The 16,140-nt window shown below is 50.8% G+C and overlaps 8 protein-coding genes across 8 annotated transcripts; 5 read left to right on the forward strand and 3 right to left on the reverse strand.

The window, feature by feature from the left end:
- Positions 1 to 1,876: 1,876 nt before the first annotated feature.
- BDZ83DRAFT_754864 (Intradiol ring-cleavage dioxygenase) lies at positions 1,877 to 3,182 on the forward strand (the record flags this gene model as incomplete). Its single annotated transcript, XM_060514543.1, has 2 exons — positions 1,877 to 2,129; positions 2,188 to 3,182. 2 exons carry the CDS (start codon positions 1,877 to 1,879, stop codon positions 3,180 to 3,182), a joined length of 1,248 nt encoding a protein of 415 aa, XP_060361865.1.
- Positions 3,183 to 3,676: 494 nt separating this feature from the next.
- BDZ83DRAFT_721816 (uncharacterized protein) lies at positions 3,677 to 5,140 on the reverse strand (the record flags this gene model as incomplete). The annotated part of the gene is made up of 3 exons (XM_060512414.1): positions 3,677 to 3,975; positions 4,046 to 4,338; positions 4,389 to 5,140. 3 exons carry the CDS (start codon positions 5,138 to 5,140, stop codon positions 3,677 to 3,679), a joined length of 1,344 nt encoding a protein of 447 aa, XP_060361866.1.
- A 503-nt stretch (positions 5,141 to 5,643) lies between these two features.
- Positions 5,644 to 6,306, reverse strand: BDZ83DRAFT_630823 (uncharacterized protein; the record flags this gene model as incomplete). Its single annotated transcript, XM_060508853.1, has 2 exons — positions 5,816 to 6,306; positions 5,644 to 5,660 (listed from the first exon to the last, which is right to left on the reverse strand). Exons 1-2 carry the CDS (start codon positions 6,079 to 6,081, stop codon positions 5,645 to 5,647), a joined length of 282 nt encoding a protein of 93 aa, XP_060361867.1. The 5' UTR covers positions 6,082 to 6,306.
- Positions 6,307 to 6,563: 257 nt separating this feature from the next.
- BDZ83DRAFT_630825 (uncharacterized protein) lies at positions 6,564 to 8,047 on the forward strand. The gene is made up of 3 exons (XM_060508854.1): positions 6,564 to 6,979; positions 7,094 to 7,307; positions 7,367 to 8,047. Exons 1-3 carry the CDS (start codon positions 6,967 to 6,969, stop codon positions 7,815 to 7,817), a joined length of 678 nt encoding a protein of 225 aa, XP_060361868.1. The 5' UTR covers positions 6,564 to 6,966; the 3' UTR covers positions 7,818 to 8,047.
- Positions 8,048 to 8,378: 331 nt separating this feature from the next.
- BDZ83DRAFT_630829 (platelet-activating factor acetylhydrolase) lies at positions 8,379 to 9,931 on the forward strand. The gene is made up of 2 exons (XM_060508855.1): positions 8,379 to 8,981; positions 9,047 to 9,931. The coding sequence occupies exons 1-2, from the start codon at positions 8,558 to 8,560 to the stop codon at positions 9,727 to 9,729; spliced, it is 1,107 nt and encodes a 368-aa protein (XP_060361869.1). The 5' UTR covers positions 8,379 to 8,557; the 3' UTR covers positions 9,730 to 9,931.
- Positions 9,932 to 10,098: 167 nt separating this feature from the next.
- BDZ83DRAFT_784934 (glycosyl hydrolase) lies at positions 10,099 to 11,886 on the reverse strand (the record flags this gene model as incomplete). The annotated part of the gene is given in 2 exon segments (XM_060515619.1): positions 10,099 to 10,165; positions 10,178 to 11,886. The coding sequence occupies 2 exon segments, from the start codon at positions 11,848 to 11,850 to the stop codon at positions 10,099 to 10,101; spliced, it is 1,740 nt and encodes a 579-aa protein (XP_060361870.1). The 5' UTR covers positions 11,851 to 11,886.
- Positions 11,887 to 12,589: 703 nt separating this feature from the next.
- BDZ83DRAFT_630830 (uncharacterized protein) lies at positions 12,590 to 13,127 on the forward strand. The gene has a single exon (XM_060508856.1). It carries the CDS (start codon positions 12,847 to 12,849, stop codon positions 13,087 to 13,089), a length of 243 nt encoding a protein of 80 aa, XP_060361871.1. The 5' UTR covers positions 12,590 to 12,846; the 3' UTR covers positions 13,090 to 13,127.
- Positions 13,128 to 14,809: 1,682 nt separating this feature from the next.
- Positions 14,810 to 15,925, forward strand: BDZ83DRAFT_630831 (uncharacterized protein). The gene is made up of 3 exons (XM_060508857.1): positions 14,810 to 15,491; positions 15,556 to 15,693; positions 15,752 to 15,925. The coding sequence occupies exons 1-3, from the start codon at positions 15,144 to 15,146 to the stop codon at positions 15,830 to 15,832; spliced, it is 567 nt and encodes a 188-aa protein (XP_060361872.1). The 5' UTR covers positions 14,810 to 15,143; the 3' UTR covers positions 15,833 to 15,925.
- Positions 15,926 to 16,140: the final 215 nt, after the last annotated feature.

Here is a 16,140-nt window from a genome sequence, read left to right on the forward strand (position 1 = left end):
TTGACCAACTCAAGCAACCGCCCGTACAGCTATTGCCCAAGTACCTACCTTAGGTCCCGATGACCTCCTTGAGCTTCTGATCTAGATTTGCCATTCCATGAGATATCATCTTCCACCATGAGCAAGTCACAGGACTCCGGATAGAGGTATGGGAAACTCTATTTCCCCTCGGGTCAATGGCATCACGTGTAAATGGGCCATAGCGAGCCGTTTCCGGGTGGTATGAGATGTGATTTGGGATACAGGGACGAGGATGGTGGAAATGAATCAGGGGCTTTCTTCCAGCTGGTTGCAGACTGTTTTCGTATATCCGCTTGTCAATATGTTACGCGTAAGCTTCTTGAGAGCAAACTATCCAGGAGAGCAACCATCAGCGGAACGTACGACATATCAGTCACAATGCGAACAATGCCAAAGAAGAAAGTGCCATAAAAGATCACCAATATTCAACTTCTTGAAGGTTGCAGGATATGTGCTTGTGATAATTCGACACTGTCTTTTGATTGAAGTCACAGAGAAGTTGGTTTTATGGGGTCAAGTCATTTTTCTAGCGGTATTATGAATACTTAAGTAAATGTGTCGTTGAAATATTTGTGTTAGTCAATGCGAACGCCTACAAAATTATACTACGCCACGACCTACCCCGGTCGTCATCCCTACCTCGGCTTCTACCCCAGGAGGTGCTCCGCGATCAAGGCAACGTCGATGCTAAGAACTGATTGTCGCAAGAGACGTTCATCAAGATTCGAGAATGACTGATACCCAAGGAGAACAAGATCTCTAAGCACCCTTTACTTCTTGATAGAGAATCACCACGTGTCTATAATATTTCCGGGACGGGGGAGGGGGGATGCAAACATACTGAAGTCACAAAGGTGTAGAACTGTACCTGACAGCAGAACTTTGATTTATGAGTACGCAGAGGCTCCAGCTGTGAAGAAATCCACTGCGGAAAATGGCTTCCACCTAAGGAACAGACTGACTCTTTACCTTAACCGTCACTTGCCGAGTCTTTAAAGTAGGCATACGCGTACAAGACAGAAACTAGGCCTGGTGGAATCTCTGTGTACCCCTAGCTCCCGAGATCGAGGTTGGTTAGGTGCTCCTGGCATGTCGGTGGCTATGACGCGAGACACGGCTGGACCACCGAGGGCGCGATAACGTCCGCAATGCAAACGTCCACGTTGAATATTTCTGGCTACTCACCCGAGACAAATTGAGTCGGTAGAGACTAGCAACGCCACAAAGGGAACCGCCGACGGGTTGCTAATCCATAATCCATTAATCCACATAGACCCCCCCACATGGCATTACGCTTGATTTTATCTTTAACCCTTGGCTTAATTACCCCTTAAAAGGTCCGAACCATTCGGAAAGGAGAGGGTGATTTCATTGAGGTCTCTGTGATTCGCCGGCCGTTTCCCCGCAAAGTAGCAGCGTCGCACTAAGATCTGCCCTCCGCCGCCCAAGCTCCCACATACCGGGACTTGGCATCCGACTACAGCCTCAATCCCTCCGGTAGACGGTGCGTGACTGCAAGTCGATGTGAAAACCCATGCGTTGGACCGAGGACTGATGACGAGTCACCCATACGTACGCAGTTTGCAAAAGATTGCGATGTTGCGGTTTGCCCTTGTTGTGTGATTCGGAGGCGTGAATGATCAAGCGTGACGATATCTTGTTCCCTCCTCAAGATGGCATACATAAAGACGATGAGCCATGGCGAAAACCAACAGCTCTTGTTTTTTTCCTCACCACCATCAGTCATTCTAGGCACCTCTCCTTCACTTCTTCACTTGAGCAAGACCTTGAGAAATTTCATTCTTTTTTCACTTTACTTTCGCTATTTTCAAATTTGAACTCTCGATCCAACAAAATGGTTACCGTTTCCCGCCTCGCTTTGGCGGCTATCGCACTCACCGGTGTTACTGCACACCCAGGAGAGAAGCATGATCCTCACGTCCACAAGCGCGAGATGGCTCTGCGCCGATCTGTTGCCGCCAACACCCGCCGGGCTCTCGACGCCTGTGCCGGCTCGGCTGCCGACATCGCCCTCAAGCAGCGTGCTATCCAACGTCGCGAGGCCAAGCTCAAGGAGCTCCGCGCCAAGAGATCCATCTCTGCGACTGGTAGGTTTCCCACGGCACCCTTTCGTTCCTTCTTCCTGGCTGACATGTGATTCTTTAGCTCCGATCCGCCGCCGTGCTGAGAGTGACTTGACCACCTGGGCAGCTATCGACCATGAGTCTTCCGCGGGATACACACTCGATACCGACCCTGCGACTCTCTTCGCCCAGAACACCACCTGCGTCGTCGTTCCCGAGACCACGATTGGTCCCTACTGGGTTGCCGGCGAGCTGATCCGCAGTGAGATGACCGATGGACAGTCCGGCGTGCCTCTGCACCTCGACGTCCAATTCGTCGACGTCTCCACCTGCGCGGGTGTGCCCGAGATCCTGATCGACGCTTGGCACTGCAACGCTACCGGCGTGTACTCTGGTGTCTCTGCCACCGGCCAGGGCGGTCTGAACTCGACCTTTGGACGCGGTGTTCAGCAGACCGACGACGATGGAGTTGTCCAGTTCGATACCATGTTTCCGGGCCATTACACCGGCCGTGCTACCCACATTCACGTCAAGACGACGACGGGCGCCACTGTCCTGGACAACGACACCTACGTCGACGGCGTGACCAACCACGTCGGCCAGCTTTTCTTCGACCAGACCCTCATCTCCGAAGTCGAGGCTGTCGCGCCTTACAACACCAACACGCAGGAGCTGACTCTCAACTCTGGTGACAGTATCGCCTTTGGTGAAGCGACTGCGGACTACGACCCCTTTGTCCAGTACGTCCTGCTCGGCGACGACATCTCCGAGGGCGTTTTGGCCTGGATCACCGTTGGATACAACACCACCGCCGACTATTCCAGCTCTGCCAGCGCTGCTGCTCACTACTACGCCGATGGCGGTGTCGATACCTCTTCCGGCAACGGTGGCGGTGGCCCCGGAGGTGCCGGTGGTCCTCCCAGCGGTACCTTCCCTAGCGGTGCCGGTCCCAGTGGTGCTCCCCCGAGCGGTGCTGCTTCTGGCGTTCCCCCTGCTACCTCTGCTACTTCTGCTGCCGCTTCCACCACCACGACTGCCGCCTCCAAGGGTGGCTGTGCGCGCAAGCGTCACTTGTAAATTTAGTGCGAAGATTGGAGTCCTAAAAGGCGGCAAGCGGCTCTGGCGGTGGTACCGTCTTGGTACCTGCCGTTGAGGAACTGGACGTTGACGGAGTGATTATGAGCGTGGATGCGAATCGGTGGTCATTGCTTTCTGAAGGATATGTTTTGGCGAGAATGTTTGTTTGTACTTTACTAGCGAGATGGAGAAAAAGGTGGTAGAACCGTAGAAGTTGGTGTAAATCTTGCCTGACACCGTCCTGTTTGGATTATCGAATCAATCGAATGCGTGTTCTCTAGCATTGGAAAAGCCCACAATCAGCGTTGAATTACAAACACGGCTACACTATACAAACATTTGACTTTTCGCTTCCAAAGTTCCGAGTTCCTCATTAATCATCTTGAAGTACATGTGTGGTTGAAGGGGAGCTGTGAAAGACCGCCATACCAGTGCTAGTGCTTTCCTCTGCATGAATCCGGCTAAACCGCGCCGGTAGCCATCGTAGACATTGTTCAGCTATCGCGGTACTGGCGCACGAACTCATGCAGTTGCACGAGAGAGTCGTGTCCAACTTTCTGCATGTACGCAGAACTCCTGTCTCCTGAGATGGAGACGTGAACGAGCTTTCTTGCTATCCAGCATAGCTCGCTATTGTACCGGATCATGCCTGCTTTCTCGAATGCGGCGGGCTCCATGCGACCCCTTATCATGTCCCACATGACTTCCCACCTGGAAACGGCACGCAGTAGGGCTGGTGCGCACGCAGGTAAGACGCCCATGAGATTGGCCGATGCCAACATGCCGTTGAGTGCTATTGTCATTAGATTCATCCACTTCTTGCGTATGCTTGAAACCAGAAGAGGCAAAGGGGCCGAACATACCGAAAATTAACAACTGTAGGTCGGATCCGCTGATATCCTGGAACGGAAAGCTTCCCATGCCGACCCAATTCTCAGCCATCAGCGCGTCGGTGCATTGTTTGACTGAACAAATCCTCCTGGAACCATCGGCCCCGAGAGCATTGGCCGCTTCATAGTACTCCGCCGCGTCTTTGGCATCCCAAAGTTCCAAGGGGCTTGGCAGATCACAAGTCAACTCTGCAGGCGTCATCGACGGCGGTGTATTGAACATGCCGCATTGCTGCCAGTCTCCCAGCGCCGTCCATATGGCTAGTCTGCACATCTGTCAACAACAGTGTCTACTGAGGGGGTAGAGAAGGCTCACCTGATTTTTGACTCATTGCGTACAAACTCTTCGTATTGGAATATGGGAGCATGTTTGGTCTGTGCTAGACCGAGAACCCGTACGGCCGATACAAGCTGCGGGAGTCGCTGGGTTCTATTCTTCCTCCGTGATGCTACGTCGTTTCGGAAGAACTGAACAGAGTGGATCATGAGGGCTGCCTGTAGTGTTTCTTGAAGCTCATGGGTGAACTCTGGCGCTGAGCCTGGGGGCATCAGACGCTCAAGGCAACGAAATATGTATTCCTCGGCAAGCGTGAGATACCCACGGGCTGCGAGGGCGTCGTCGCTTGGAGGTGATCTGAGAGACCCAGAGAGTCCAACGGCCAGGAGGAGCTGTTTGGTTGTGTAGTCACTGCCAAAGTCTGGCCGATGGACGATAGGAAAGTCAAGATGACTGACTCGGAAGTAGGTCGCAGCAAATTGGCACAGATTTCCTGCCGAGAACACCGAGTTTGCTGTGTCAAGATCGAAGGTGCCGTCGTACCATTGGTTCGTGGCAACCAGAGTATGATGAAGTTCTTGTAATCCCGAGATTATTTCGGCTGACCGCGGTTCTAGGCTTTCAGGTACAAGAAACGACATCCTAGTGTTGGATAGTATGTTTTCTGATAAGACGTCCAAGGAGTTGAAGTCTATCAGCTCGGGAGCGAATGTTGATGCAAACCCATAAGGGAGGAACGTGAAGTCATCATCGATCAGCATGTTTGGAGGGTATTGCGTGGGCACATGCATGTCCTTCATTGTTGGATCGATTCCATCGCCCTCGGTTCTCGCCGCTGCTTCGCTGGCGAGGAACTCAAGGATATTTTCCGAGTTGGGATTTGTCAGACCGAGAAGGAAAGCGACTGTGATTTTGGTGCGGTCCTTGTCATTATCGGGTGTGCCTACCGCGGTGGTGGCCAATGATGAGGATGGTGTGGATGAGGATGCATCTGTGATGACAGATGTACTCTCTTCCAACCGGTGATAAGTGCATGGGAGCTTGCGAGAGACGCATCGCACGCAGGGATCAGAAGTATCGCATGACTGCTTGCTGTGAAAGCAGGCGTCGCATGCGCGGGGTTTCTGGCCGCGCTTGAGATTTGGAACGGTTTCTTGGTCTTGTTTCTTGGGGCAGTGGACTGTGTGCTTACGGCACACATCTCTGTCACGTGTTAGTGTGGTTTTCGGCATGGATGTGCGCAAGTTGATACGAACCGTCTGGCGAACGCCTTTTCGCAGTACAGGCACTTGTACCTAGCCGATTCTACGTCTGCGAGGTTGTGAGTACCGAGGTCAAAAACATCCCGAAGAAGTCAATCAGACGCTAAATTCTAGCTCTGGCCGGTTGATATACTACGCAAAAGCTTGATTGAGATGAGGCAAGGTGAATCCTGTCTGTCACGTTGAATGCTGGAACGAACTGACAATACATTGATAATGACAACCGATAAATCCGGGCAGTCATCACTGTCGGGTGGGAAGTAGGCGAGATCGCCCGGAATAGGACAGGCTGTATGATCAAAGGGGTAAATTGTTGACACAAAAGAAGCAATACCGAAAGGATGAAGAAACGAAGAGAGGAAACAAGGAGACTGCCTACGTGTGGATTCGTGCCGGCGTAGATGAGCACTTCTTTGATACTGCTTCCCGCAAATAGCACAGGTATGACCTCCGGTTGAAGGAGCGGCCATGGCGGGTCCGGCTATCTACCGGCGGCGTAGTTCAAGAATCCCAGTAGAGATAGCGGGCTATTCGAATTGGGCTTAGGATTCTCAGTAATCAAGTCGCGTTGGTTGGCAGTGGGCTTGGATGAACGACCTGACAGAGAATGTGAAGATGGTGGGTTTAAGCCGATGAACGCGTTCGGAATGACGCGGGATGGCAGGACGGAGGACCCACAAATCCGCGACAAGGGGTTAAAGGGCAGTTTGGATCTCTGTGACCGGAGAAATCCCACCCCCGGGGTCTCGGCGAGCCCCTGTGGCACCGCCCTGAGGTCAGGTGGATTTACTATCCTGATTGGGACAGAACTTTCGCTCTCGCAGCCCCACAATCTTACCGTAGTGGATCCCTCAGCGAATCACAACATCCTTGGTCTTGGCATAAAATAAAGGGAAAGAGGCTACTCCCCCAGCTTCAGTCTCCATTTTGAGCTCTTCCTTCCTCAACTTCTCACCATCATCAACGTCAACTGCACCACCCGGAAACCCCCGTAACATGAATTTCCTCTTACAGCCATAGTGCCATAGCCATATGTATCAAGTGAATGAAGTTACTCCATCAAAAGCACCTTTTGCGCCAGGGACCTCTCTAAGCTACCACACCCTGCAGCCACTTTGCGGCTACCGCAGTGTAATGCATCAATGGGGGGCTTCCGTTATTCGAATCCCGTATAAAATGACCAATCTTCTTGATGTTTGACGCATTACTCTCGGCCTACGGTGGCCCTTTATAGTGCCCGGGACTGCGGTCTTTCTTGCAAATGGTTGAATTGACCTATCTGATACCCTTCTACCTTGCTCAGCTTTCCCTCTGCTCGATGATCGATTTTGACCGATCCTATTGAGTCGTATAACATGTCCAGCCTTTGTAAGTCCGCTCTCTATCTTCAATACGTTCTCGAACTCTCGGGGCCCTCAGTTGTCAACAGCCACCTCTCACGCACATGCATGGCCTTAACATCATGGCTCACCATCTCACCAGCTGTTCTGCGGTATCATCCGCTAAGAGTGGCCACTCGAACACAAGTTTATGCCCTTCATCTTTCATCTACATCATCTGCACCTAGACCTCAACATCATCGCCATCATCGCCATGCGAGATCACAGTCTACGAAGACTAGCATCGTGCCACAAAACACTCTCCCGTTTGACAGCCAAATCATCAAACCTCCATCCAACGCCGTCGAACATGTGTTGTAAGTCCAACAGAATATCATATCTCAACACTCCAATCACTGGCTAACAGCAAGAACAGAACTACCTTGGATAGCATCGTCAACTGGGCCCGCCAGGGTTCCTTCTGGCCCTTGACCTTTGGTCTAGCCTGCTGCGGGATAGAGATGATGCATGTGTCCATGCCCCGCTACGACCAAGATCGTCTCGGCATCATCTTCCGCGCTTCGCCTCGACAAGCTGATGTTATGATCGTTGCTGGCACGGTCACGAACAAGATGGCTCCTGCTGTTCGGCAATGCTACGACCAGATGCCCGACCCGAAATGGGTCATCAGCATGGGCAGCTGTGCGAATGGAGGTGGCTACTACCACTACAGCTACTCAGTCGTCAGGGGAGTGGATCGGATTATACCCGTCGACATCTACGTGCCTGGATGCCCACCCACTGCAGAGGCCCTACTACATGGCGTATTCCTCTTACAGGCAAAACAGAGAAGGACGAAGATCACAAGAATGTGGTACCGGAAGTAGGCTTGTGGGCAATTTCTTGTTCTTTACCAAGTCCTACGTGTATATCATCCCTGTTTCTCTCTCAATCGCAACCTCCCTGTCTCTCATGCCAGTAATCGTGCTAACTTGCTGGATCTGTCCTTTATTTGTCTTGCTTTGCAGAATCCAGAACGCATCTGATGGCAGTTTACAATGGCTAAGTTCACTTACTTCTTATGATTCTCAAGACTGCCAACTTCATACCTTGTGCTTTGGCTGCATAACATGGAACTGAGTGACGGGCACGGAATTGGCTCATCAATCATGGGGAAAGCACCTCGATGAGGCTGAAGCTAACCCAAAATGATCCATTGGAGCTTAGCTTGCAACAGGGCCTGAAGGCAGAGTGATCACCGGCCTTTAGAATACCCGATCTGCTGTCAGCTTACTTGCGCTCCAGACGCCAAGGCGCTTCGCAAGTAATCCCCCACACTATGCCCTGAACCAGTTGCCCGACCTTGTACATGTGGACTCTCGTCAGCACAAACCATATCCAGCTGCCTCATTCAGGTAAAGCTAGCATTCATAGAGGCCTCAAGCCATGCTGATTTGACTGTGCCGCTGCATTGCTTCTGGCACTGACTTCTGGTTCGTGAGGCAAGAATTCATGCAAAGAACAAGGCCCGTATCAGAAGATTTATTTAAATCTATCCACACCGCGTTGGTGGATACTCACTTTGCTAAATACCTCCAACTGCTTGACTGTGTTACCGATCGCCAACATGAGGCTTTACATTCCCAGAGCCCCAACGCTCTCGCTCTGCGCCTCACTTGCGCATACGGTCCTTGGAGAACCGCTCCCTAACCCTACAGGCGAGTACAACGTCGGTGCCCAGCGTTTCGTCGTCCCATTCTTGGAACAAAATGATGTCGTGTGGCCGGATGGTGTTTCGACTGAGTACCTCGTCACGCTGTACTATCCTACAGAAGACGACAAGCCTTGCCCAAAGCCGTACCTCGAGCCCGAGCTTGTCAAACTCTACACCGATTTGTGGAACTACAACATCTCTCACCTGACGTCGACGCTAAGATGGAATGCGACTTATCTGAATGAAGCAAGCGGCCCAACGCTTCTTTTCGGACCTGGCGGTTGGGGTGTACCGACCGATGGTGACTACATCATCATCTCTGATCTAGTCTCACATGGTAAGCTCGCTATCCCTCAACCTGTCGTTGCTGAAAACTCCAGACTGACTTTGCATCAAATGAAGGATACGTCGTTGCGGCATTTGATCACGTTTACGAGCAGCCTTTTGTGCGGTACCCCAACGGCACGGGTGTCTACGGACTGCCCCCCAATTTCAGCAACTACACCCTTGATTGGGTGGAGGGCTTGCATGCCGTCAGGGTCAGACAGCAGCTGCACTTCATCAACTACTTCCCCTCGCTCGTGTCAAAGCTTGAAGCTACCTTCAAGACCACAGATTTCGGCACCTTTGGAGTATCGTTAGGAGGCTCTGCAGCTCTCACCGTAGCTCTCGAGAGCGATGCGGTAGCCGCCGCTATCAACGTCGACGGTGCCAACTGGGGTCGATTGAACAGCACATCCGACTCGGATCTCAAGAAACCCTCGATGATTCTCGGCTTTCAGGGCCACAATGCGAACTCGGACCGCACCTGGAACAACTACCGAGCCTGGCAGACTGGCTGGTGGCGTCTGTTCTCGGTGGATGGAAGCTTGCATCCGGACTGGTCCGACCTGGGGTTCTGGAAGATTTTCGGCACGACACGTACACAGGGACCAATTGATGGAAGAAGAATGGTCCACATCTCAAGGACGTTCATCCGTGCCTTCTTTGACGATGTCTTGCGCCATGTCAACCAGCCTCTTTTGGATGGCCCTTCTGAAAACTTCCCTGAAGTGCATTGGGAGGAAATTCACAATGGAGAATGAATAAAATGACTTTCTGGACTGTTAAGATTGATATGTCATATATCCACTGAGGTTTTGCACAGAAAAAAATACCGATGGTCAGCAAATGCCATGATTATTTCTTCTACCGCTTGCCGCCATGAGCGCGAACGTTGTCATACATACATAGCCATTCAGCTTTGCTTCTGGGCACTATTTTCTCCTAAAAATACTTTGATGGCCAATGTTACATTCTCTCTGATAAATTGAATGAGTAATGCTCAAGGCCCATCGGGTTTCCTTTCTTTCCCCTACCAAGATCTTGTTGATGTAGAGACTATGGCACATTAGTAGTGTGAAATTGCTATACTTGTACTGAAATGCAGGGATAGAACCCCATCATACTTAATGCTACTTAGTTGATGTTGAAATGGTAACATTGTAATCCACCTTCTGGCCAATGGGCTCGTATCTCCATCTTCCCACGTACCCGTTGAAGGAGCCGTTCCTACCATTAGTCGTAGCAAAGACACCGAGCAACCCACCGGTGGTAGCTCCATCTCCAGCCAGCAATGCGTTATTAAAGACCCAGAGCGACTGCTCAGAACCTTCGTGATCTGCCGAGCTTACAAAGTACTCATTGTGAGTCTCATTCCGCGGAGAGATCCTGATCCGAACAGCTCGACCTAGCAGTTCTTGTGGAATTGGCACGATCTTTGGATCCGGAGCTGTTGAGTTGTTGATCGAACGAGCCCTGAGTTGGAAGTAAGGCTCGAGGTTGTCTCCTTTGTTAGACCCAGTGGCTTGGTAAATGATACCGAGATCGACATGCTGATTGGGATTGACATAATTTGAAACTCCGACTTCGTCACCGACAGACTTTCCAAAGCCTAACTCGATGTCAACGGTAAAGTTGAAAAAGGTGTGTTCCTGCCGTCGAAAGACAGACGTGACGCCTTCAGTGGTGACGTTGAAGTCAACATCTCTTGTGAGATTAGCGCGAGAGGCAGTCATCTGGAGAGTATCTTCGTGACCCTGGGGAGAGACAGTGAAGTATAAGGCATTGAAAGGAGCTCTCCAGTAGACCCAATGTGACGGAATGGTGGACCCCGACTTAAAATCTTCCACATCTGCTTCGCCAACAAGAGGGCCAACTCCTCGTTGAACAGGATACTTGTTGGGTAATGGCCCGCTCATGTTTCCGCGAACTTTATCTGCAATAGGCCAGCCTCCTACCGGCCAAGAGACTGGGAACAGAACGGTCTCTCTACCCATGGGATAATTGAAGCTATTGTAAAGCTCCGGTCCTCCGCGAGTAGACAAAGCAACACCCCACCAGTTTCCAACCGAGTCTTGAAAGAGATCAGCATGGCCAACGGTTTGAAGGTATTCCTTGGTGCCTCTGTTGGAAACAAGGGGGTTCTGAGGCGCCGCTTCCCAAGGTCCTTTGATGCTCTTAGATCGTGCAATAGTCGCCGAATGATTTAGTTGAGTGCCGCCTTCAGCAATCAGCAAGTAGTAGTATCCATCCTTTTTGTAGATGTGGGGGCCTTCGGCGTTTGCGCCACCAGTCCCATTCCAGAGGTCCCAAGGCTCGCTAGTATTGCCGGTAGTGAGATCAAGGTAAGTTGCTGTAATTGGTGTTCCGGAAGAAGCAACAATAACAGAGCCGTCATCGTCGAAGAAGATGTCTGGATCAATTGTGTCGCCTGGTGTTTCTGGCCAAATCGCGTCGGACCATGAGAGATCGTCAAATGGGTCCTTTGTAGTGAAGATGACAAACTTTGGTCCTCCGAGCTGGGCACTGACCCAGGTTGAGATCAAGTAGAACGTGCCATTGTTGTAGCGGAGAGTGCTCGCAAACATGCCAAGGTCTTCGCCTTGACTTCCGTTACGAATCAGAGGGAACTGGGACACCCGGTTGACTGCATTGCTTGCAAGCTTCCAGTTGATAAGATCTTTGCTGGCATAGACAGGATTCCCCGGAAATGTGATGAATGACGACGTCGTACAAAACAGAGTCTCATTCCACTCAGGGACAAAAGCACAACTAGGATCTGAGTGCCATCCCGGAATGATTGGATTGGTGTAAGACGTATTTGCCAGAGAGCCCAGGACACCCAACGGGCATGAAACGAAGGATATGAAACGCAGAAATTGCATATTCAAGGCTGAAGAAAGCTTTCTGTCCCTTTGATGGCTAATGATTCTATAGACATGCAGCTGCCGCCTGCTTTATCTACCAAACAATTCCACAACATCCCGGTCTGTGTTAAGAACTTGAGTAGCATCAACGTGTGGATACTCTCATTTGCCTGCCCCGCGTTCCCACTTCCCCGCCATATTCTGAGGCGGACTTCCCGAGACGCGGATATCCCGGTCCAGTCCCGAACATGCAGTTATGAAGAAAAGCATGGCGGGGCCGAACCGAGCCGAACAAGCACTCGTCGGCTGAAGTTATCATTTTGGAGGGTAAAGGAAAGACAGAATTGTACTGGAAAAGCCCGAAGAGAACTTCGGACTGGGTTCCAGTCTCAACAAACGCTGGAAGATTACAAAGCTGACTTAAAGCACCTTCCCTGAACGAAATTCGCCCATGCAACATTAGATATTATGAGTGCGAGTAAACTCTCTCCAGCTAACCCCTCACACGAACGTAGCCCCTCCCTCTAGTGTTGAAGAACTCGAAAGATTGACCCAACAAGGGAAGGGACCTGGCATAGCAGCTATTCTAGATTCAAGACCATGCATCGATCCCACATTTCAAGCATCGTTGCATTATCGGCACAACTCATCGCGAGTAGCACTGATATCATTCTGCATTTTATTGGTCGCTTGCTTTTATTCATGACATGCCGTAGAGGATTAATGTGGATATACATCTATCCATCAAGACGGGTTTCTGCTCAACAATCAACGTTATCCCACACTATCAATTACTATAAGCTTCTTCGTTGCCCTTGTTCTTTCAGTCTCAATATGGTTGCTTCAGTCGTTGTTATGACATTTCTGTTGACGGGAAAAAAAAGGGGGGGGGGCCTTTTTGTCGATTGTCTGTCTTCTCTTCCCGAGTCGGAAACTATCTCAATTGGCCATGGTAGCCAGTAAATATACTTGTCGCAAAATCGACGCCGTAAATTGCAGACAGCAATTGACGCCATGTTTACCCTACGACAATACTATTGCCGTCTATTGCGGAACTGGCTGACCCATCCTCCTGTGAATAAGGCGATGCTTCAAGCCAAGCTGTCTTCTGTAACCCAGGTGATGACGGGGAGGGAAGTGAGCAGGTTTGTCATGGGCCTGCGAAAACGACAACGAAGAATCGAGTCTGAACGGAATCTTCCGTCAGGTTGCCTGAGTCGGCGAGGCATAACGTGTCTCACCTTGGTGATGTGTTAGCCCACACCATCCCACCGGGAGTGATCTCCGCAGGACATCTACCGATAGGTAGGTACAGCCGGCATATGATCAACTTGGTCTGGGCTCAGTGAATTGGACGACCAGCTTGCCGGAATCCCGACCACGCGTCAAGCCGAAAGCGGTAGGGTGATCCGTGTGTAAGCCTCAAATTCTGCTCGCCTCGTCGCCTTTATTGTATTAGGCGTTGAACAGCCGCGGCAAGTCGGTGTGCCGATGCCCTGAGACTCAAATGCGTCCTTAATAAGCTCTTGCTAGTGCCGGGTCTGCCCTCAACCCAACCTTCCTTGGGCATGCGCTTGGGATAGCCCAGTACTGAAAATAAGGTCGATGGCCGTCAGCAAGGCTTCTACGAACGAGCTACCGGAGAGGACTCGATGGATCCCCAATGTAACTGGACTTCTCTTTGTGACGTGGGCATCGATTATGCGGTGTCTGTGATGCGTGATGGCGACAGCCGCTCAGACAGTGTTCACTAGCTACACCGTCCTAAGGGCAGCTCTTGGCGATGAACTTCTTGGCGATGCTTTTTGGACGACGAAGATCTTATTGCAAATCCTCTAAGAAAATCGCCTTCAGACGATGATCCATGATCGACGCAGGGGTTTCCCAGCGGTCCAATCCCCAAAATGACCGTCGGACATTATCCTCTATCAATCGATTGTTTTCCCACCAGGGTGTTTTGCGGAATAAGTCATGAGCTAACTTTAAGCCTCCAACGGTGCTAAAACAAAGATGAAAAAGAAGCTTAAGTATTCCGGCGCTAGTCAGGAGTTTCGAGCAAGTTGCCGCATGTCAAGAGAACTTAAACCTTCTTTTGTTCTACTTAGCGTGGGGAAGCGGTGGTACGGATAGAAAGCGGAGGCCGGCCCCGCTGCCAGCGCCTAACAAGGCTGGAAGGGCAAGCATCGTGGTTCTAGGCTGCCGTAATCTTGAAAAGCTTCCTCCTCTTCCAAGCAAGTGTATGGCCTCGAATTCATGCGCCTGTGGCTCTTGCACTCTTCATGAAGCAGAGCCAAATTTCTAGATGGTATAAACATGCACGAGCCTAGACCTACAGTGACACGGTGAGTGAAGCAGACAAGACAAGAGCCATATCTTTCTGCCATGGTCTTACACATTCGTAGAGTTTATACTAGTTAGAAAATCAGCCGATCGATGTGTGCACTCGAGACGCAAGCGTTGTCCTTAGCAGGGCGGCAGTGGTTCCAGCTTCATGCATCCTTCGTCTTGCGCGTATTCTGACTCTCTCAAAATTTCCCGAAGCGGTAGTTTGCCAGGCTTGTTTTTGAATACAATGAGAGATGTTATATGCTTCAGGCACGACTGTGGGATAGTCTTGACCCACCATATGTTCGGTTCAACGACCAGAACCTGGAACCTACCTGTACCGTCTCTCCATGCACTGGGTATGAGCGCCATGACCGTTCTTCCCATGTACTTTTCTCCTTCTGTATCCGCGTCTAATCTGCCTAGTTTCGCGCTAAAACGCTACTCGCAGACGAGTCCGATCTATCTTGGCATCTAATGTGGAATGTGACCCGAAAATTCAAAAGGGTGCAAAAGGTCTTGGCATCTAGGTTCAGCCCAAAACACTTGTGCGGCTAAACCTTCTTCGTTTCGACTCCACCCAAAAGCTTGTCACTTGTCAACAGTCGTTCGACTTCAGATGATTCGCGGGCGTAATTACCCTCGCGTGCGACACAAGAAAAGCTTCCTTTACCGCAGGGCGAAACTATCACGAAAGCACCGCAACTTAGCGCAGAATAACGTTGCCATTGTATAGTGTCTAGATCCGTCGACATCCCTCAGACGAAGCGTAGGTGCTGATGAATCGGGATGATGACTCGCAACAAGCTCTTCCATTGACCATTGGGTCCAAAATTGAGCGTATATAAGCTGCCCGAAAGTGCTCTCAGTACCAAATTTACTATCCATCATCTCATTCTCATCTCAGTCCATCGGGTCACAGTCTTGACGGCGTCGACCTTTAATACCTTATTCAAACCAATCATTAATATTACCAAACTGCCAAAATGCGCGTTCCTCAGCTCATCCTCTCTCTCTTCCTCCTCTTTACCTTCGTCGTTGCTCTGCCCGTGCCGGCACCGGTAGACGCCCTTGTCGAGCGGGCACAAAGCGCGTCTAAGAAGGGCAGCGCGGCGGGCAGAAAGAAGGAGGCCGCTGGCATCGACAAGAATATCAATATTCAAAAGCAGGAGCAAAAGGACGTCAAGAAGGTTCAAAAGGCCGAAGGCACAAAGGACTTCAAGAAGCAATCGGGCCAGCTCAATAAGGACATTGCCAAGGGACAGAAGCAACGCGAGAAGAACCAGAAGAACGCGGATCCCAAGAACAAGCCATTGAATGACGGTCTCAAGAAAGTATGTCAACTGTGGCTTCTCGTAATTTTTCTCGAGTGTCCTAGATCTAATTGTTCGCTTCTAGGTTCAAGGTGCACAGGCCAAGGAGGCGAAGCAGGCCAAGGGCCTGAAGGGCAATAATTCTAAGCAAGATAAGGCCACCCTTAATAAGCTCTCGGGCGAGTTTAAGGGCGGTGAGCAGCAGAACAAGAAGAACAAGCAGGCTGTAAGTGTGACTGACAACTCGTTGAAAAAGACGAAATGCTAACAAGAGGATATAGGCGCTCAATGGCGGCAAGGGTGGCAAGAAGGGCGGAAAGAGGGACGTGGAGGAGGCTGAGGAGATTGAGGTGATGGAGTAGGAAATACTCTGAAGGGCTTCACCCGATAAGACACGAGTCACGTTGGCCCAATGTCTATAGACAAGTTATAATCCACGAGCTATAATCTACGACGGGATGAGAATCCGAGAATGGACCAGAATGGACCAGAATGGAAGACAGCTGCTAGAGTCATGTGTGGATGGTATGGTACTGAGATCGATGTACAGAGAGGAGAATCTATCAGCTGTCGTAATCACTCCTTAGTACGACACATGTGCTGCAGTTGCAGCCGAGTCTCTCTGAAAACAGTATCGATATGTGCGAGACAGCCAAATCCTCAGCCTGCT

Source organism: Colletotrichum acutatum (genome assembly GCF_030867785.1).
Source record: "Colletotrichum acutatum strain CBS 112980 chromosome Unknown BDZ83scaffold_89, whole genome shotgun sequence".
Classification (NCBI taxonomy): domain Eukaryota; kingdom Fungi; phylum Ascomycota; class Sordariomycetes; order Glomerellales; family Glomerellaceae; genus Colletotrichum; species Colletotrichum acutatum.